At 43.0% G+C, this 23,166-nt stretch overlaps 1 protein-coding gene across 4 annotated transcripts in view; it reads left to right on the plus strand.

Moving 5' to 3' along the window:
* LOC140388403 (constitutive coactivator of PPAR-gamma-like protein 1) overlaps positions 1-7,087 on the plus strand; it is a 209,436-nt gene extending 202,349 nt beyond the window's left edge. For all 4 annotated transcript variants that reach the window (XM_072472518.1, XM_072472515.1, XM_072472517.1 and 1 more), the window contains one exon: positions 6,883-7,087. In XM_072472518.1, coding sequence (XP_072328619.1) covers positions 6,883-6,931 — 49 coding nt within the window. In that variant the 3' untranslated portion in view covers positions 6,932-7,087. The remainder of the gene's footprint in view (positions 1-6,882) is intronic.
* Positions 7,088-23,166: the final 16,079 nt, after the last annotated feature.

Consider the following 23,166-nt stretch of genomic DNA (forward strand, 5'->3'; position numbering starts at 1 on the left):
TGAATATTCCTGTGCCTGGAAGGGATCCATAGTTAGAGTCACGCTGGCCAAAGGTGTTTATATGTGTGGGAGGTTGGTTAAGTTCCAACTGTAATAGCGAGAGCTACCATGAAGAATAAATATAGTTACTTTGCAACGAGGGGCCCTTGTAAGGGAAAAAACTTTACTCTGTTCTTTAGTTTTAACTGGAATCTGCAGTTGGTGACGGCAGCTAGAGAGGGAACATCTCTTTCAGCTTTGCTAGAAGGAAAGTCATACAATGGAGTAATGCTTAAGAAAGCCAGTGCCAGAAATCTAAACTACTTAAGGAAGCTAGAGAAATGAAGAGGAGTTTCCAGGGATCCTGAAGTTAAAGGAACAGAGGAACTGGGGGCAGAATGGGGTTATGTTCATTTCAAGTCACAACTGTAAATGAGCTGTTCAGTGAAAAGTCAGAAAGATATCTGAAGTGGTTCTAAGGTTTGTGATAGCTTACTACAGTTTGTGAGACGTTAATTGAAATAAGTGTGGAGCAATTGGTGACTGGATATCAGAATTTGTGTGTATAAAAGCAGTCCAGACAAAGAAATCCTAAAAGGGGCCAGTATAAAATTTGGAGTGGATTCACTAGTAGAAGTGGAGCAGAAGCTCTGTTCAAAAGTTTCCTTTGGAAAACATGGAGTGGATTTTGGAATGCAAATTTTTAATGGAAAGCATTAATATGAGAGAAGGTTTTAAAGCGTGTTTTGGGAGTGGAGTTTGGAAACTCTCATGTGACAATCATCTGGTGAAATTCTGCAGAGAAACCCACAGACACTAACTTGGGTTCAGAGTGGAGTGTGTATTGACCACAGCAAATCCGTTTTGTAAAAAAGGATTGTGCGCTGATGAGACCATTGTAGCTTCAAATGTACTGTTATTCGCCTTAATCTTAAAACCTGTACGTAATTGTTAGGGGGGGAGGGGTAAAGGAAATTTTTCCATCGTTAATTTAAAAAAATTGTTAAAGCTACTTCACGGTGGCACAGTGATTAGCACTGCTGTCTCACAGCGTCAGAGACACAGGTTCCATCCTGGCCTTGGGTGTCTATCTGTGTGGAGTTTGCACATTCTCCTGTGTCTATGTGGATTTCCTCCAGGTGCTTCAGTTTCCTTCCACAATCCCAAAGATGTGCAGGTTAGGTGGATTGGCCATGCTAAATGGCCCCTTGGTGTCTAAAGGTTAGGTGGGGTTACAGGGCGGAGAAGTGGAGGTAGGGTACTCTTTCAGAGGGCCGATGCAGACTTGATGGGCCGAAAGCCATCCTGTCTGTGACGCTGTTCCGCCACATTTGATTGAAAAAAAATGAAGTTAAAGTATTTTGAGCCAGGGTTCCATTATGGGATCTTCCTGTCCAGTTATAACATTAACTGAGAAGACTCCTGTGAAATGCTTTGGGATGTTTTATTACATTAAAGCACAGAGTGTTTAGTTTTGCAACAAGCTTGCAAAAGACACTAAGCTAGAAGCATAGTGATTTGTGTGAGAGCAGAAACTTTACAATGGGGCATAAAAAGGCTAAATCAGTGGCCAAAATTGGCAGGTAAGAGTTCAGTCTGGGGAAATGTGAGGTTATCCACTTTGGAGCCAAGAAAGACAAACATATTTTCTTGATGATGAGAAACTGTGGTGGAGCAAAGGGATATAGTTTCCATGTGCATGAAAGGATAATGCACAGATACAAAAGATCCAAAGGATGTGTGAATGTGGAAGCAGGAGTAGACCATTCAGCCCCTCGAGCAATTCAATTAGATCATCACTTATCAGCCTGAATGCCATTTTCCTGCACCATCCTCATATCCCTTGATGTCTTTAGGTGGGAATACTGGATGGGGCGGGAGAATGAGCCTGGGTAGGGTACTCTTTCAGAGGGTCGGTGTTGACTCAATGGGCCGAATGTCCTCCTGCACTGTAGGAATTCTATGATTCTTTAGTTTCCTGAAATCTATCAGTTTCTGTATTGAGCATACTCTGACTGATTCTCCACAATCCTCCACAACAAAAGAGGCGGCACGGTGGCACAGTGCTCAGTACTGCTGCCTCACAGCACCAGGAACTCTGGGTCAATTGTAGCCTTGGGTGACTGTCTGTGTGGAGTTTGCACGTTCTCCCTGTGTCTGCGTGGGTTTCCTCCTGGTGCTCTAATTTCCCCTCTCGGTCCAAAATGTGCAGGTTAGGTTGATTGGCCATGATCACATCACAGGGTTACGAAGATAGGGTGAGGGAGTGGGCCTAGGTAGAGTGCTCTTTCGGAAAGTAGATGCAGACTCGATGGGCCATGAGTTCTTCTGCACTGTAGGGATTCTTTGAACGCTCTGGGATGGAGAATGTACCACGCTGAGTAAAGAAATTCTTCCTCAGCTCAGTGCGAAATGGCCTACCTCTTATTCTGAGACTGTGTCGCCTCGTTCTAAACCCCCAGCCAGAAAACCATCCTTTCTGTATCTACCTTGTTGAGCTCTAAGAATTTTGCATGCTTCAATTAGATCACCTCTCATTCTTCTAAACTCTTGAGAATACTGGACCAGTCTCCTCAGGACAATCGCGCAATCCGAGGAATTAGTCTTGTGAACTTTTGTTGCACTCCCTCGATGACCAGTATATCTTTTCTTGAGTAAGGAAACCAAAACTGTGCAGGTGTGGTCTCATCAAGGTCGAATACAATTGCAGCAAGACATCTTTACTCCTGAACTCCTATTGCAATGAAGGCCAGCATTTGTCTTCCTAATTGCTTGCTGCACCTGCATGCTAGCTTTTAGTGGCTCATGAACAAGGGCACCTTGGGTCCCTTTGGGCAGCAACACTTTCCAATTTCACATCATTTAAAAAATACTCTGCATTTCTGTTTTTCCTACCAAAGTGGAACACTTCACATTTTCCACTTATATTCTAACTGCCATGTTCTTGCCCACTCACTTGTCTGGCTAAAACCCTTTGAGCCCTCTTTACATCCTCCTCACAATACTTATTCCCACCTAGTTTTGTGTCATCAGCAAATTTGGAAATATTACATTTGTCTCCAACTCATTGAAATAGATTGTGAATAGCTGGAGCCTAAGCACTAGTCCTTGGGTACCTCACCGGCCACAGCCTGCAGCCTATTTATTCCTATTCTCTTTTTTGTTCATTAACCAATTTTCAATCCATGCCAGTATATTCTCTTCCCCACCTTCCAATGTGCTCTGACTTTGTTTATTAACCTCATGTCTGGAACCTAATCAAAACCTTCTGAAAATCCAAATACAACACATCCACTAGTTCCCCTTGTATATTCTGCTAGTTACATACTCAAAAAGCTCCAACAAATTTACCAAACATGATCATCCTTTAATAAATCCATGTTGCCCTGCTCAATCCTATCATTATTTTCTAAATGTTCAGATGTCACATCCTTTATAATGGGTTCTAATATTTTTCCTGCCACTGATGTTAGGCTAACATGTCTGTAGTTCATTGTTTTCTCTCTCCCTCCTTCCTTAAAACAGTACAGTTACATTTGCTAACTTCCAATCTGCAGGAAACATTCCAGAATTTATAGAATTTGGGAAGATGATCACGAATGCATCAACTATCACTAAAGCCACCTCTTTCAACATTCTGGAATGTAGATCATCAGGCCCAAGGGATTTATCACCTTTCTGTCCCATTCATTTCTCCAGCAATACCATTTTACTAATACTAATTTCTTTCAGTTCCTCATTCCTGCTAGTCCCTTATTACTCTAGTATTTCTGGGAGTTTTTTTGTATCTTCTTCCATGAAGACAGACACACAGTATCCACGTACAAGCGGATACAAATACAATTCCATCTCCAAATTTACTGATGACATGAACGTAGGGGGTCAGATCTTGAACGATGAATCAGAGTACAGGAGGGAGATAGAGAACCTAGTGGTGTGCTGTAATGACAACAATCTCCCTCAACTAAGGAGCTGGTCATTGACTTCAGGAAGCAAAGCACTGTACACACCCCTGTGCATCAACAGGGCTGAGGTGGAGATGGTTGACAGCTTCAGATTCCTAGGTGTGCACATCACCAACAATCTGTCCTGGTCCACCCATGTTGACGCTACGACCAAGAAAGAACAGCTCTTGTACATCCTCAGGAAACTAAGGAAATTCGGCATGTCCACATTAATTCTTACCAATTTTTACAGATGCACCATAGAAAGCATCCTAACTGGCTGCATCACTGGTATGGCAACTGCTCGGCCCAAGACTGTACGAAACTACAGAGAGTCGTGAATACAGTCCAGTCCATCACACAAACTCGCCTCCTATCCGTTGACTGTCTACACCTCTCGCTGCCTTGAGAAAGCGGGCAGCATAATCAAAGACCCCTCCCATCTGGGTTATTCTCTCTTTCAAATTTTTCCATTGGCCAGGAGATACTAAAGCCAGAAAACACACACTAACAGGTTCAAAAACAGCTTCCTCCCCGCTGTTACCCGACTCCTGAATGACCCTCTTGTGGACAGAACTGATCTCTTCACACACCTTCTCTACTCCGTATGCTCACCCAATGCCTGTGCCTATGTATTTACATTGTGCATTAATGCATACCCTAAGATGTTTCTTGTATGAAACGATCTGTCTGGACTGTACGCAGAAAAATACATTTCACTGTACCTCAGTACACGTGGCAATAAATGAAATTCAATTCACATTTGTCTTTGCTATTTTCCTTTTTACGTACCTGTAGAAGCTTATACGGTGAGTTTTTACGTTTCTCACTAGCTTACACTCATTCTATTTTTCTTTTATTAGTTTCTTGTTCCTCCTTTGCTGAATATAAAAAGCTCCGAACCTCAGGTTTCCTACTTTTTGGCAACTTTATTAGCCTCTTCCTTTGATGGAAACAACCTTTAATTTCTCTTGTTAGCCACTATTGGATAACGTTTACTGTTGGGAGCTTGTGCCTCAAAGGAATGTATGTTATAAATCGTGTATTAATTCTTTAAATATTAGCCATTGCCTCTAAACCTTTCTCAGAATGTGGCCGGTCAACTGTTTGAGCTCCCTAGCTCTTTTGAACTCGTCCGAGGCTCTCTCTGCTCTTTTAAGCACGGATTTTGAGGTAGCTACTTACTTGAACGCCATCCCCTCCCTCACTACAAAATTCCCTCGCTCACCAAATTTCCACGTTCGCACTCTTGTCTAGTTGCACTCAGTTTCTTGCTGCTATCTTTGTTCTTGCTTACTTTGTGAACTTAGCAAGACCACCTCAGTTTTTACGAGCTCAATTTGTACAGTGATAAGTCAGCACTGCTAGCTAGAGAATTTAGTTCACGCTAACTACCTACTTGCGCTAACTACTAACTGTAGCTGCCTCTCCTCTTGGGAGCTTATTTTTCCCTGACTACAGCTGAAAGAAAATTAACTTTAACCATAAATTGTAGTTAATTCTAAGCTCAAACTAGGCTAGATTTTAAAAAGCGATTAACCCTGAATATTCCCTCACTTCCCAAATTCCCACGCTCACACCCTGTGACTATCTGCACTCCGTGACAAGCTGCTGTCTTCATCCTTTCTTACCTTGACTTTTGTCTTAAGGGGGTTGGAATACAAAAATGGCGATGTAACCATTCAGCCATTCAGAGCTTCAATGAAATCCCATCTGGTGTATTGCTTCCTGGTTGGGCACCGAAGCTCAGAAAAGTTACTTTGGAAAGATTATAGTGCAATGTACACCATAATCATACAAGGTTTTAAAGGATTAACAAATGAGGACAGGTTGTATAAATGTTAGATGTATTCCCATGAATTTAAAAGCTTGAGGACTTATAGAGGTTATTTAAAATGATAAAGGGGCTGGATAGGGTTGATAATATTTGCTCTGGTGGGGGAATATAGTAAAAAAGGAAATGGAACTCGACCTGGCCATTTAGGAGAGAAATCAGCAAGCATTGAAATGAAAATCGCTTATTGTCACAAGTAGGCTTCAATGAAGTTACTGTGAAAAGCCCCTAGTCGCCACATTCCGGCGCCTGTTCGGGGAGGCTGGTACAGGAATTGAACCGTGCTGCTGGCCTGCCTTGGTCTGCTTTAAAAGCCACGATTTAGTCCAGTGTGCTAAACCAGCCCCTGTACGTGCAAAGAAGCAGTGGAAATATGGAACGTGCTTCACCAAAGAGCTGTGTATGCTAGATCAATTGGAACATGGCACATAGATTTTGTTAGGTATCGAGGGATACGAACAGAGAAAGGTAAATTAAAAGTTGTGTACAATTCAACCATGGTTAATTGAATGGCAAAACAAGTTCAAGAGGCTAAATAGTCTACTCTTGTTTGTATGTTTCCAAAATGAGTATGCTAAGTGAGTGAATTGCACTTCAGGTCATTTTTACCTATATAAAAGTTATAGAACATAGAACGATACAGCGCAGTACAGGCCCTTCGGCCCACGATGTTGCACCGAAACAAAAGCCATCTAACCTACACTATGCCATTATCATCCATATGCTTATCCAATAAACTTTTAAATGCCCTCAATGTTGGTGAGTTCACTACTGTTGCAGGTGGGGCATTCCACGGCCTCACCACTCTTTGCGTAAAGAACCTACCTCTGACCTCTGTCCTATATCTATTACCCCTCAGTTTAATTGAACATAGAACGAATATGATCTTGGTTTACCGTTGCCATCAAAATACCAATTTCCTCATCTGCAAACAACACTTGGAAATGTTTGCAATTAAGTTGATTAAATAGCTACATGAACATGAGACAGTGCTGCATTACTTTGCAGGGGTCCATAGAAAATTGTTAGTCATAGAACTATATATTAGGTCAGTAAAATTATGGATCTGCTTAGCAACAAGGTTTGATGTATGCTTATTAATGTGTTCTTTTCTCTATGCGGCAGGGTCAACCAGCTTATGCTGCTTCAGCAGAAGAAATTGCTCAAGAATTGAAAGTGTCTGGGGATTCTGGAGACCATTGTTCAGAGGAACATGAGAAGCCTCAATCAGGCCTTGCAGAAGATTCTTCAGATAGCTCTCCTGCTGAAAATGGAGTTTCAGATGAAAGTAAACCTGTTTCTGAGCTAAATGGAAACAAAGGAGACATCAGGGCTTCCAACCAAACTGAAAGTGCCTTGAATAATGACTCTAAAATGTGCAATACAACTCCTCACTTAAATGCACTAACTACAGCTGGCAGTTGCAATAGAGATGAAAATCTTGGTACTGCTGTCTTGAAAAAGGAAGAGTAATGTGTATTTTTTGTTTTTTGTTGAGGGGGTGAAGGATGTTTGGAAGGTTACAGAATAGGAATATTTGAAAAGGAAGGCCTACAGTTGCATACAATATTTTCTTCTCCATAGAGAAACAAGGACATTGGAATTCGGATCCCTCTTTGATGTCAGCTGTTTAACAAGCAATCTTTTCTAGCCAGTTGCAGTTGAATGCTACCAAATGAAATGAAGAGCATTTGACTCCCACATTTGAAATGGTATTACAAGACATTCAAACTGGTTATGACGATTTACATTTTCTTTTTCAGAAGGTAAAGCAAATATGGCTTTAATTTGGCAGTCTTTAATACATAGGTTAAAATACAGTACAGTACTTGGCACCATAACTTTGCCATCTTAATTGATTTTATGTGTTGTGTCAGTTGCTTATTTTAAGATTTAAATTTCATAAGCCTGCAAAAGGCACAGAACCACAAAAAATTCTACTATTTCAATGTCATTAGTTTTGGTGTGGTTGTGTCAGCAAAAGATTTTTAAAAATAAAATAATTCAATGTTAAGTTACTAGAAAGTAATATCGCAGCTTCAGTTTTGGCAATCTTTAAGAAAAAGCAAATATGTGTAAGAAACAAATTACATGTCAAGAAACAACTGAAAACATTCATTGAAGATGCAGATGACCTTTAAAAATAGTTAAACATCACCATATAATACGTTTTGTGAATATGACAGCTCTTACCATGCATCCGTGAATCAATGAAATCAGTGGTTTTTGAATCAGATGTAGACATTAGTACTACTTCGGCTAAACTTCTGCATGGTTCATAATTTTTGAAGTGTGTAGTTAATATTATGCATGTTATCGTCCTCTTTCTTCCATCCTACAAGTACTGTGCCCATTTGCAAATTTTAAAACAGTTAGTCATAGTCCTATAAAAAGATGTTAAAATATGTTTAGTCATTAACTGAACTTGCTCTAACCTTAAATTTTGTGGTTATTGACCTCTGTTGCATTTATTCTAAAACCTACAAAACGTTATCTAGCCACTCTGAATGATTAATGTTAACCCTGGTGTACTCATCGCTACTGTATTCATATTGTTCTCTGTTGCTGTTTTATGCATTTGTATTAGCAAAGTGATCTTTCTACAAAATTCTTGAAAAGCTTCAATCTTCAAAAAAATTACCCCCTACGTAGCGGACAATTCAGCAAATTGCTTGTTTTTAAAACTTTCCCATCAAGAGTTTAGTATAAGCAAATATACTTGTATCGTTCTGCTGTTTTTGTTAGTGTTTCAAACCTGATGTACTTTGAATCAGATTCCTTACTTTATTATTATTTCATATAATTTTCCTGATGCTCTTCATCACACATTAGTGAACAGAAATAAAATGTAACAACTCTTCTCCCCCCCCCCCCCCCCCACCCCCACACCTCCCCCACCAAACCCCTGCCCGCAACAGCTACATAGTACCTTTTCTGTAAGTTGAAAGGAGTTCTACCTAAATATGGATTGTGCAAGAATGAACTACTGTTGGGTTTGCTCGGTTGTTGATGGATTATGGTGAGGTGTAATACTGGAAGGCTATTGAATGCAACTTACAATGCTTAATAAAAATCTTTATTCTTTTAGTATAAACCATTGGTTGTTCTCTTTTTCCATTGATTAACTGATCTGTCATGGATTGTGCTGGGAAGTTGGGAGTAACTTGTGTTTAAGTCTCTTAATAATTAAACAAGCAGTTTCATACCTTACTCCGTCTTACATCTTAGATCAAAAGTAATTAATAATGTGCTAATGATTTAATTTTTTTTTAATGATCTCGAGTGTTGAAAAATGCAGTGAATTAACATGATAAACTGAAATTATTTGCAGAATATCGGCCTCTGTTGCACTAAAAATGTTTACATTTGTCAGTCATTGGAATGCACCTTTGCCTGGAACTGTGTTGAAGTGTGTTGCTTTTCCCATATTAATAAGTTACCAATAGCTTATTAATGAAGAAAATATCCTGGAAATGTGGATGTTTAAAATAATTCATAAGCTGTGAATATATATCTTAGTAAGTTTTCATTTGCTGAAATCAGTTAAAACATTATTCATGAAAAGATGATTGAAGAAATGTCTAATTTAATATACATACATTTTTAATATTTAATATCTACTGTGATGCGGCTAATTTCCTTGACTCGGAAGGATATATTTTCAGTAGGTAGTCGGGCATCTTTCGCTGACTAGGAATTTGACTAGCTTTGATATATTTGACTATTACATGCTAAACAAACGTATGAAAATTTATCAACAGAGAGTGCCAGGCTGGTATCTGGTAATGTTAGATGTGCACTGAGAAATTAATTCACCATCACCCAACATTGAAACATTTTCTGCTCCTCATGTTGCAATTTTTTCACTTCTGGCAACAGGCCTGCATTTGTTAAAATTCTTACAGCAGAATAAATACATTGCTTCTGAGCTGTTTACTTTACACCCTCACAATATAGAACTACTCAGCACGCTTTACTTAAGCCTCCTGCTACAAACCTTCCCTCTGCTGTAGATTAAATATTACCGATCCTTGGGAGCACGATCAGACACTTATTCAGTTGTTTTTTCATGAGAAATGTTCTGACTGATTTTGGAAAATGGAGCCTCATAGTTTAAATTAATTTAAAACATACAGCACCTTCAGTATATTCTCTTCATTAATAAGCTAGTGGCAATTTATCAAATAATATAGGATGAATAACTCGCTATAAATAGTTATCTGGCAAAGGGATTTCCAAGGACTGACAAAATGAAGAATATTAGAACAAATATTAGCAACGCCTATTTTCTGGCAACCATTTGGGTTCAGTCCCTTATATATGATTCAGATCCAGTAAACAGTAGATTCAATTCTCTACTAAAAGAGAGAAACTTCCTTATAGCCAGGCATTGTTGAGACATAATCCAACCACACTCTGGTGATGAAACATAATACTGAAGCAGGAATTTTAAAATTCTTGCATCGTAATTGAGAGCACACAAGTATTTTCTGTCCATATTGCTGTTTTCCCTGTCTTTTCTGTTCCAAAAAAGTACTATGTATTTGGGGAAAGTGGAGGAGATATAAGAGAGTAGAGGGAGCATTGGTTTGGTCCCCGATTTATAATAATCATACCGGGTAGGCTGGATGGTGGGTTCCGGAGATGGCAAAGGGCAGGAATCAGGAGGATGGGGGAATCTATTTATAGACGGGAGATTCCCCAGCTTGAAAGCCTTGGAGGATAAATTTGAATTGCCAACAGGGAATGGATTTAGGTATTTGCAGGTGCGAGACTTCTTGAGAAGGCAGGTTCTGGCCTTCCCGCTGCTGCCGCCACGGGGGATACAGGACAGAGTAGTCTCCAGTACCTGGGCTGGAGAGGGGAAGGTATCAGATATTTACCAGGAACTTTTGGATGCGGAGAAAACTCCAGTGGAGGAGCTTAAGGGATAGTGGGAAGATGAGCTAGGAGGAGGGATAGAGGCGGGTCTGTGGGCAGATGCCTTAAGCAGGGTTAATACATCCTCATCATGTGCCAGGCTTAGCCTGATAGAATTCAAGGTAGTCCACCGGGCACACATGACGGTGACCCGAATGAGCAAGTCTTTTGGGGTAGAGGACAGGTGCGCGGGAAGCCCAGCAAATCATGTCCACATTTTTTGGGCATGCCCGAAGCTTGGAGGGTTTTGGCAGGGCTTTGCTAAGGCAATGTCCACGGTGCTCAAAACACAGGTGGTGCCAAGTCCGGAGGTGGCGATCTTTGGAGTGTTGAAAGAGCCGGGGGTTCAGGTGACAAAAGAGGCGGACGTCTTGGCCTTTGCCTCCCTGGTCGCCCGGAGACAGATCTTATTAATGTGGAGAGACTCGAAGCCCCCGATGTAGAGACCTGGGTTACTGACAGGGCTGGGTTTCTCAGTCTCGAAAAAATAAAGTTCGCCTTAAGAGGGTCAATGGTTGGGTTCACCCGGAGGTGGCAGCCATTCATCGACTTTCTCGGGGAAAATTAAAATGTCAGCAGAAGCAGAATTCCAAGAAGGGGGGGGGGGGCGGATTCTTGTTTTATGGTTGGGGTGTGTGAAGATTGAGATGGGGGTGGAAATTTTTATTGTACCATGTTTATGTTGCTGTTATTATAAAAATTTGCAAAGACCCTTATAAAAATACTTTTTAAAAAAAGAAGTACTATGTTTTAAGAGCAACAAAGAGGCAGAAATGACCATAAGACATAGGAGCGGAAGTAAGGCCATTCGGCCCATCGAGTCCACTCCACCATTCAATCATGGCGGATTTCAACTCCATTTACCCGCTCTCCATAGCCCTTAATTCCTCGAGAAATCAAGAATTTATCAACTTCTGTCTTAAAGACACAACGTCCCGGCCTCCACCGCCCTCTGTGGCAATGAATTCCACACACCCACCGCTCTCTGGCTGAAGAAATTTCTCCTCATCTCTGTTCTAAAGTGACTCCCTTTTATTCTAAGGCTGTGCCCCCGGGTCCTAGTCTCCCCTGCTAATGGAAACAACTTCCCTACATCCACCCTATCTAAGCCATTCATTATCTTGTCGGTTTCTATTAGATCTCCCCTCAACCTCCTAAACTCCAATGAATATAATCCCAGGATCCTCAGACGTTCATCGTATGTTAGGCCTACCATTCCTGGGATCATCCGTGTGAATCTCCGCTGGACCCGCTCCAGTGCCAGTATGTCCTTCCTGAGGTGTGGGGCCGAAAATTGCTCACAGTATTCTAAATGGGGCCTAACTAATGCTTTATAAAGCTTCAGAAGTACAATGCTCTTTTCAGCAGTGTAACAGATAGCATGTTTACACAAATGGACATGAGAATTGATTAAATTAGATTTCTCTTGCAGACAATTCTGTTCTTGCATTCAGTAAGAGCCATTAGTCTAAAACAGACTTATCAAAACATACCTAATTCATCACAGTTAGACATCAAAGCAGAAAATGAAAGACAGCTGTAAGTATTGGTAGCCTGAACATAATTTTAGTTCACGTAGTTCCTCTACACCTTTTGAGAAACAGTTATCAAGGCTAAAACACTGCTTCAGTCAACAGAGATGGCCATAAATTCCTAGAGAGTTATCAATCTTTCCTCAGGCAAGCAGTTGCAATCCAAGCCTGCCATGACAGATTACTTGGAACAGCCTTTGCATGATTCAGAATGATGAGGAAGATTTGGTTGAATCCCTCGTGAGGTATTTTAGATATATGGCTTCTGTAGTGCTGTGCTGTTTACCCTGAATTTCCACTCTGGATCACCTCATTGATATTTCATTTATTGCCCATCTGTTGAATAAATTCCAAGCGGAGTCTGTACGTTCTCTCCGTGTGTGCGTGGGTTTCCTCCGGGTGCTCCGCTTTCCTCCCACAGTCCAAAGACGTGCAGGTTAGGTGGATTGGCCGTGCTAAATTGCCCTTAGTTCAGAAAAGGTTAGGAGGGGTTCTTGGGTTACGGGGATAGGGTGGAAGTGAGGGATTAAGTGCAGACACGATGGGCCAAATGACCTCCTTCTGCACTGTATGTTCTATGTTCAAAAGTGCCCATGCCTGCTCCCTGAACCGGTGAAAGTGAAGGAACAGCAATTTCCAAGTCAGGGTGGTGAGTGGCTTGGAGGCGAATGTGCAGGTGGTTGTGTTCTCCCTGAGAAACTCTTGCAGTGATGTCCTGGAGTTGAGGTGGCTGACCTCCAGCAACCTCAGCCTCCTTTCTTCGTGCTAGATGAGTTTTCCCCCGATTCCCTTTGACTCCAGTTTTTCTAGGGCTCCTTAATGCCACACGCGGTCAAACACCGCATTGATATCAAGGGCATCATTCTTAGCTCGCCTCTGGATTTTGCCTCTTTTGAACCAAGGCTGTAATGAGGTCAGGAGCTAAGTGACCCTAGGCAGCGCAGTGGTTAGCACTGCTGCCACACGGCGCAGAGGTCCCTGGTTCACTGTCCATGTGGAGTTTTCACAATAATAATAATCTTCCATTGTCACAAGTATGAAGTTACTGTGAAAAGCCCCTAGTCGCTGCATTCCGGCACCTGTTCAGGTAAGCTGATACGGGAATTGAACCCGCGTTGCTGGGCTTGTTCTGCATTGCAAACCAGCTGTCTAGCCCACTGAGCTAAACAAGCCACATTCTCCCCTTGTTTGCTTTGGTAGGTTACACCCCCAAAACACACAAGATCTGCAGGGTAGGTGGATTAGCCATGCTAAATTGCCCCTTAATTGGAAAAAATGAATTGGGTACTCTAAATTTATTATTTGAAAAGAAGTGAAGTGACCCTGGTGGAACCCAAACAGCGGCAGAGCAGCTTTGTGCTAAGCAAGTGCCGCATGTTAGCACTGGTGATGACCCATTCCATCACTTTACTGTTGATTGAGAATGGACCAATGGGGGCAGTCCATTGACTGATGGGGCGGGTTGGATTTGTCCTGCTTGTGTACATTAATTTAATTTAGTATTCTTTATTGTCACAAGTAGGCTTACATTAACATTGCAATTAAGTTACTGTGAAAAGCTAGTCGCCACATTCCGGCGCCTGTTCAGGTACACCGAGGGAGAATTCAGAATGTCCAATTCACCTAACAGCACGTCTTTTGGGACTTGTTTGAAGAAACCGGAGCACCAGGAGGAAAGCCACATGGAGAACATGCAGACTCCGCACAGACAGTGACCCAAGCCGGGAATCGAAACTGGGACCTTGGTGCTGTGAAGCAACAGTGCTAACCACTGCATGTCACACCTGGACAATTTCCACATTGCTGTGTGGATGCCAGTTTTGTAGCTGTACTGGAACAGCTTGGCTAGAGGCACAGCAAGTTCTGGAGCACAAATCTTCAGTACTATTCGTGGACCATTATCAGGGCCCAAAGCCTTTGCAGTATCCAGTGACTTCAGTTGTTTTTGTTATCACATGGAGTGATTAAGACTGGCATCTGTGATGCAGGGAACCTCTGGAGGAGGCCAATATGGATCATCCGCTCGGCACTTCTGGCTGAAGATTGTTGCGAATGCTTCAACCTTTTCTTTTGCACTGATGTGCTGGGCTCTTCTGTCATTGAGGATGGGGATATTTATGGGGACAGCTTCCTCCTCCAGTTGTCCACCACCATTCACGGCTGGCTGTGGCAGGACTGCAAAGCTTAGATCTGATTGTTGGTTGGTGGATCACTTAGCTTGGCCTATCATTTGTTGATTAAGCTGTCTGGCAAGTCCTGTGTTGTAGAATCACCAGGTTGGCACCTTATCTTTTGGTATGCCCTCTTGCAGTTCATTGAACCAGGGTTGATCCCCCAGCTTTGTGGTAATGGTATAGGGGGAATATGCTGAGCATGAGGTTACAGGGTGTGATTGAGTACAATTCTACTACTGCTGATGACCCACAACGCCTCATGGTTGACCAGTCTTGAGTTGCTGGATCTGTTCTAAAGTCTGTCCTATTTAGCATGGTCATGCCACACCACAAAGATAATGAATTCAGAAGAGTATGAAGGATACAAATCTCCTGTCTCATTAGCAATGATTTCTGTCAGAAAAGATGAAGGCAATGACGGATTTCCTGACCCCACTACTAAACAGGAAATAAGGTGATTTTTGGAGACGGGGTCCTACCAGAGGTTCATCCCTCACCGCTGCACTGTAGCTGCCAAAGTTAATGTAACATAGACGTCACCCAGTGTTTCAAATTTGAAATTCTTCTCCAAATACTTAAATTCTTCCATGGATCATTCTTCCCTCTTTGTAACCTCCAGCTCGCCAAATCCACTGCTCATGCACACTTTCCACCACCCTACGTCTGATGACCATTCCATGTATTCCCTGCTTTGCCCCACAATTGGCTACTATGCCTTCAACTGCATAGGTCCCATATGCACTAGGATTAATTCTCTAATCTCCTGTGCTTCTTCACTTCTCATTTAAGATACAACTTTCTGTCACCCATTCGAATCATTCCTTCCTTTGGTTCAGCACCCATTTTTCCTTTTGCCTCTGTGAAGTAGCTTTGGGCACTTTTTCCAGAAATGTAAGTGGTCAAAATATATTGAATGCATTGGCGCATTCTGATAAGCAAATGCAAAGTTTTACTTGTATTTGGCATAATTGGATATATTGGATTTTACAAAACCAAACTTTTATGAAGGTTTACGAAGGAGCAGTGAAAATGAGGTTTGATTCATGCCAGTAATAACATTATAACGGGTCCTTTAATATCACCCTGAGTTAGTCTATAATGTTCAAATTATCAGAACAATTATTCAAAATTGAACAATTTAACATGAAACAAAATCAGTCTCGAGCTGTAGTCATTTGCAAAATAAACTGCAATTCAAGTCAATAACCAGCATCTTCCCTGCGCACCAAGCTCCCAAAGCATCTATCTGCTTAGCATTAATTGCAGACCAGTTGTCAGCAGCACTAAAAGTATTGATTGAACAGCCTCAGTAATTTCCTGAAAGATTTCTTGGGCAGAGAATTTATTTTCTTCCTTACGGGAAATACAGTTTTCCTGACGTATAAGCTTGTACCCACTTTCACCTCCATCACTATCCACTTTCTGAAGTTGTCTTTTGTTCCTCTGTTTCATAAACATTATTATGTAAACTAATAAGCCATCGCTTGCTTCCTTCAACCTCCTACTCTGTCCTAACAATGGCAATGCAATAAAGGCAGCAGCATGATTCCACATCCTAGCCCATCCTTGTGTATTAGTTTATCCACTTCCCATTGCTTTCCTCACTAACTGTTCAAATAAAATTGGCTTTTTCAACTATGAATTTGTAAAGGAGAGAAGATCATTTCTGTAATTTACTCTGAAGGGTTTTAAACCATGCGTTGCTGCATTGGGCAGAAAGCTGGCTGCCATTTTGGAGGCAGCATTGCTTCTGCATTGAATGCACGGAATGAAACTCTAATTTTACCCAGTCTGTTTTACACAGTTTCAGTTCCAAGTTAAAATATTAATCATTAAGTAAAGGCAAGATAGCACAGGTGCTGGAAATCTTATCAACCATTACTAAGCGCTCCATTCCATTTAAATTCACCTTAACTATCTAAATTCATGAATTATGTTGACTTGCCTGCTCTTCCTAGTGGCTATTAGGACAGCGTTAACAGATAATAATCCTTCCCACCCTAACCCGGCAATTAATTCATATTTTAGTGGTGTACCTAAAATTGGAGAAAAGTCAAGCAATTAAGATGAATGTATTGGATTTGTTTTTGAAACTTAAAAAGTAAATGCATCATTTAAAAGTCACAGCATGATATATTCTTGAGAGCAAAATGTGTTTTACAAGCATAAAAAAGACATACTTTATCGAGTTGGGACTTATACTTCAGCCCCAGTTATTTGCAATTGTAACAGAACAAAAACAAGTTGAAAGGTAGTGAGTCTCTTTTAAAATGTGTGTTCCTTAAATAAAAGATTGAACATAATCTTGCTTCTGTACATAAATTAGACCTTTCTCTAACAGTTCTTGCTATTAAGTGGCAGAGTGAATGGAAAAGGAAATTAGTTCACTTGTGCGATTTGCTGCTTTTTACAATCAGGTCCACGAAGAGTTACATGGAATAGGAATTGACTTTAAAATGTTTCCCCTCTGGGCAGCACGGTGGTTCAGTGGTTAGCACTGCTAGCTCACGGCGCCGAGGACCTGGGTTTGATCCCCGCCCCGAGGCACTATCCGTGTGGAGTTTGCACATTCTCCCCGTGTCTGCGTAGGTCTCACCCCCACAACCCAAGGATGTGCAGAGTAGGTGGATTGGCCACGCTAAATTGTCCCTGACAAAAAATGTTTCCCTCCCTACACAAAGAGATGACCACAGAATCACTGTGGAGATGTAATGTTGGGGGGGGTTCTAATAATATTTCCTACAATTTGTCTCCAGATGTTTAATTTGTGATTGGTTACTTTAAATTTTGTAATGGAGAGATAAATCTAACATAACAAAACTTCATATTTTGATGCTTAAGCATGTATTTTTTTAAATATTCATGAGCATAGTAGAGTAGCTGTTGGCAACAGAGCATCTTTACTGAAAGCTATCTGAAAGCATTCTGGTGTCGTTTTAAAATTCCCATTTGGTGTTATGAACATTGTGGTTCCTCAGCTTGGCTGCAGAACAATGTTCCTTCTAAACTGTGGCTGTGCAGCAGTCGGGAAACTGCCGTGCACAAGAAAAGTTCCCTTCAAATTGCTTGCACCAATCTTAAAGGGACTGTGCAGTGAAACAAGTGCGCACTCAACGAAGGTTGGACAGGACATTGCCAGGGGCCCAGGAGGCTTATTGAGACTTTCCAGGTTGCCTGCAAAATAACTGAACAGCAATTAGAGGTAGGAGACCATTCTGGCTGCCAAAAGTACAGCACAGAGTTGGCTGGTCGGGTCATCTAGGAGGAGAGCATGCATGGAGGAGTGCTAAGGCTGGCACAAAGATCACCAGGTAGTCTGTGGTAAGGGCACCAGGTAAGTTCCATCGTGTTCAATATTTAAATTCTACAATTAGGTAGTAAGAATCGTGTTTGACAACTCTATTAACCTTTTAACTAGTGGGGTAGGTAAAAGGGAACCAGGAGATGTCGCAGACTTGGATTTTAAAACGACATTGATAAAGTGTCATAAAAGATAAAGGCTCTTGGGTAATTTATGAGCATGGATAGAGAACTGGTTAATAGATGGCAAGCAAAAATGAGAGATAAATGGAGCATTTTCACACGCGGGTTGTGAATAGTGGAGTGCTGCAAGGATCATTGCCGGGCCTTAGCTATTTACAATCTATATTCCTGACTTACATTACTCTCAGTCTCTTACTTTATCTAAGTTTGCTGATGATACAAAGCTAAGTGGGAATGCAAGTTGAGTAGGGTACAAAGAGTCTGCAGAAATATATAGACGGTTAATGAATGGGCAGTATCTCCGAACAGGAGAGATGACAGGAATGCACGGTAGGGAGGAATTAACAACGGGTTTATTACGGTGTACACAAAACTATGAAAGACTAGAACTCCTCTCCCCAAAGGGCCAGGGTTTTTATCCCGTGTGGATTTCCCTTGTTGAGGGGCGATGCCACCCCCGATTACTGGGAGAGTTCATACTCAGCTGTGTAAGGGGGAAAACAAATGGAGCATGGTCCTTGGCACTTAAGAGGGTTTTAATTACACCCCCCCCCCCCCCCACCCAAAGACCGGAGAAACATCCATGTCCTCGGGCAGAGGCCCTCTTGTCCATTTTGGGAGCGGATGGTGGTCCGGTGTTGACGGGGCGGGTCCGGGAGTGTGTATCACACAGACGACCAATGTTTACGAGTGGATCGCCGAGACGCGGTGGTGTGGCCTACGTTGGTGTCGGCACTGCAGGCAGCTGGACGACCACGGCAGGCAGGCCGATGTCCATGGCTGAGTCAGCGTCCGATGAGGCGTCGGGCATCTCAGCTTGCCAGGCTTCAACAGATGGAGGTGACAGTGACCAGCACGGTGCTCTAGGTGACAACGGGGACCGCAGGCAAACCTGAACTGGTGCGTCCGGAGTCTGTTCTGGGGGCTCCTGGGTGTGCCGGTGGATGTGGTCCAGGTGGGGGCCTGCTTCATGTCTCTGCGCCCAGATCAAGTACGAAACCAGATCTATGACCTGGAGGACCATGTCACGCTGGCGCCAAAATTGGGCACTTATATTGCGACCCCAGTTTGACATCTAACTGCTGCGAGCGTCGACTTGCGCCGTCCTGGAGCAGTCCTGCCGCTGGTGGACCTGAACACACATGTCCAGGATGACCAGGCTGAGGCAGGTTTGCAGCACATGTCCCATCAGCACCTCTGCTAGTGGTGGCATGGGGACTGTCCAGTAGACAAATAGAAACTGGATTAATTGCGTCACCCAGGACCCTGTGGTCAGCTTTCCCATCACCCTCTTGAAAGTTTGGACTGCCGTCTCTGCCAAACCGCTCGATGCTAGATGATACGGGGCATTTTGTACCTGTCAAATTCTCTTTGCGGCCATAAATGCTTCGAACTCCCTGCTGGTGAACGTGGCTCCATTATCCAATATCAGTGACATCCCTGACCCTGGCACCAGGGAGGCAACGCACCATCCTGGAATCAAGTCTGTTTTTGCAGAAATGCCTGTCTGCTCCCCAATCTAATGAATCCCCTACCACTTCGCTCCTGCATTCTCATCCTCCCCTCCTGCACAGTCAGGCTGTTTGTGGTGCCAGAAGCTGATGGCGGAGCGGTTTCAAGACCTGTGTACTGAGTCAGCTTCCACGTGGGGTTATTCCCTGTGGCTCAGCTCCGTACAGAGAGGAACAAACACGATAACCTGAACAAATATGGCTTATTTAATCAAGCTTGTTACATGTACACGGAGAACAGACTGGATATCAACCAAGACCTGTTCTGCCGAACAAAGGCCAGAACATAGTACTTATACAACGTTCAAAAATCAATAGCCCACCCCAGTTGGATGCGATCCAATCCCTGAAGCTGTGTTTGAGCTTCACCCAATAGAATTGCAAGCAGCGCATGATTGATCCTCATCCTGACAGCTATGTACAATCCCAGCAGTTTGCTGATTGTGAGAAACAGAACAACTGAACCAGCACCCTGATTTGTTTCACAACGACTAGATGTCAGAAGTAATGTCCTTCCGGACAAGTTGGCTATCCTAAATACCATTTGATTACTTCTGCATTTTTAGGACATAGCAGTAATGTTTAATGGTTAATAATGATTATTCAGTCCTATAATTCATCTCAATCCTTAATAAAATAACTTATGTGAAACTACTCAAGTGGCATGCTAATGATTCAGTTTTAAGAGGTATCATCGCTGAGGCCCCCCCCCCCCCCTCCCCCCTCCTTCAGAAGCTTGGCTCTGTCTGCACCATCCTGCAGGCATCAGCTTCCAAAATGGAAAACTGATTTGTGGGTGGGACCGCAGGGGTCTCCTGCTCTATCGGACTGTTTCTTTTTCACTGCCTGGTGGTCACCCGTCCCCTTTGTCCTCAAGTCCCTTCAGCTGCAGTGTGACCACTTCTTAACGTGCTATCCACCTAACTCTCAGCCTCCCAGATGTTCCAAAGCATCCCCAGCCGCCGCTCGAGCTCCAAAACCGGGTGTTCACGTTTCTGCATTCGGGAGCATCTAGGGTGCCGGTGGGGTCCATGACTTCACACATATGACAGGTCACACATCCCACATTCAGCTGACCTCACCTGCCATGACTAAAGCTGGGCTTACTGAGTCACACGCGTTAACTTTGCTAACTACTTAATCTTAGAAATACTTCTTTTACTTCAACTTTTGCCTTCTTCTAGTCCCTGACTTTTTACTTACTCCTGCTTCTCAGTTAATTCCTTAATAATCTTCCAGTTTTTTGGACCTTGGTATGTAACTGCCCCTTCTGACCTGTAAACTTAGTTAGGAAAACAAAGACAGCAGAAAAGAAAGAGAAAAACTTCCCTCCCCCAATTCACTTGATTCCCCCTAAATACCAACTCCACTCACTGCTCTCTGCACTGGATGCACTGAGGCCTTCTGATTTAAACGCTGCCTCAGCTGTTTCAGGAACTGGTTTAAACCAGATTACCTGTTAGCCCCAGAAAACTACTCAAGCTACAGCAGCCCCACACTCTATGAGGGATGTTCCCACAGCCCCAATGATATTGAACTGTCTAGCCTTTAGAATTCACATGGGTAGACACAGAGATTGCTTCTCCATGGCTGGGAAATCTAAAACATAGGACACCGTCTCAGGATAAGGGGCCAATCATTTAGGATTGAGATGGGGAGCGATCTCTTCACTCAAAGAGTTGTGCATCTTCTCTACCCCAGACGGTTGTATATGCTCCAGGATTTAATGCATGTACGACTGAGATAAATAGAATTTTGGTGTCTCAGTTAACAAAGCAATGGGGACGAGACAGGAGATGGAGTTGAGGCCAAAAATTAGCCGTGGTAGTGTTGAATAGCGAAGCAGGCTCAAAGGTCTAATCCTGTTCCTATTTCTTTATTCTTATGTAAGGATACCCACCTCACTAAAACCTGTGGGTAAATATGTATTTTCTTTAAAGCATTATTAAAATTAATTATTTGAATATGGTACTTTCATATTGTAAGTATTATTTAGCATTATAATTTAGATAGGGGTGGTCCATGATTACCGATCTATTTGAAAAAGGATCCTTCAACCAAAATGTATTTATTGTAAATACTTTTAATCACTTTAGCGTACTGTAATAACCTGCACAGAGCGCCCGGGGCTGGCTTGTTTTCCCCGTGTGGCTCGAGGAGTATGTGCTGCCTGCTAACTACAGGGCATTACCATGTGTATGCAAGGTTAGCCAGATAGGATCCAGCCAACAGAGAGCGAGGACGCAGTGAAGTCTAACCTTTGTAAATAGTACGGATTATAAATAAACGTCGTCTTTATGGTACTCGTCTGACACCTTTATTAACTGGCGACGAAGATAAAATGGAACTGTGATGTGCTACTCTGCCATCTCTCCGTGACTAAGGTACAGTGTTAAATCTGAATTAAGTGGCCATTAACTCGTACTCGTACGTGCCTTTTTTTGGTCGATTGGATGCTTTTGACCCTACTGTTGAGTCATGGAACCAGTTCGCGAAATGTTTGCGATACTTTTTCCGTGGCAACAATATAACTGAAAACAACCACCAGACTGTGATTTTGTTAATGACCTGCGATGCACACAATTAGGCGTAAATAGGGGCCACGTTTCCGGCAACACCGACTACAGTAGCATTCGGCCAGATCATCGTGCTGGTGGGGAATTATTTCAACAAATTTAATACGGTGGAAAGGTCCGAGTGGGAGTCAGTTGCCGAGTATGTTTCCCGGCTGTGGGAAATTGCACAGTATTGTGAATATGGGGCTGTGTTGGCAGATATGCTTCGTGACCGCTTGGATTGCGGTATTAACAATCTCGACATGCACAAAAGACTTCTAGGAAAAGTTTCCCTAACGTTCCGGCAGACTTTGCAGCTTTCTCTTTCATGGAGAGTGCAGGAGCTTCAAAGAAATGGAGGCAAATGTCATTCAATGCCATCCCCACCTTGCCTTCTTTCTACTGCTAGAACGGATTGCCGTGAGGCAGCAGGCCCGAAGTCTTGGGGACCTAAGCCGACTCCGCCCCCTGTGAGAAGTGTGGATGTCGAAGCCGCTGGCAGCGCGAGGGCCCGCACCCAGGCCGCTCGAGATGGGGTAAGCGTTGGCTCTGGGCGCAGGTCCTTCATTTGGACGATCCCGAAGAAGCGGGATACGAGTCCATATATGAACAATGTGGCTGCCCAACGAGTGTCTCCAATCCACATCCCCCCGTACGAGTTAATGGCCACTTACTCCAGATGGAATTAGATACGGATGCCGTCGTCTTCGTGGTGCCGCATCGCGTGTTCAGCCAGACCGATACGGAGTTAGTACCCTGTCGTTAGCTGATTCAGCCGCCCACCTCCCTATGTATACCAGGGAGAATTAGTTGATTGTGGGCTTCAATACTTACTTCACATTTGGATCACTGCCCATTCATATCGAAGATCTACACGCCATGCTGGCAAATGGCTCCACCCTCTCAAAATTGGATATTTATTTGCAGCTCAAATTGCACAAAGCCTCGCAAAAATACCTTCCGGTCAACACCCATAAGGATTTATGCGAGAAACACCCGACTTCCATTCGGCGTCTCTTTGGCGCGTGTCGTATTTCAACAAGTCATGGAAGGTATATTCCGAGGTCTCCTCGCCAAAATGTGGATGGGTCACCGACTCTGCACTCGGTTGGGTTTGCCGCTACCCGACATAGGTACAAAGGTGCGCCACACACAGGATCTTCAAGGGCACTGCCCGAATAGACGTGGTCTTCTACGATATTTCACACCTGACCAGGTGGTCAATGTTTGTAAC

The sequence above is a fragment of the Scyliorhinus torazame genome, chromosome 13, assembly GCF_047496885.1.
Source record: "Scyliorhinus torazame isolate Kashiwa2021f chromosome 13, sScyTor2.1, whole genome shotgun sequence".
In the NCBI taxonomy this organism is placed as follows: Eukaryota; Metazoa; Chordata; class Chondrichthyes; order Carcharhiniformes; family Scyliorhinidae; genus Scyliorhinus; species Scyliorhinus torazame.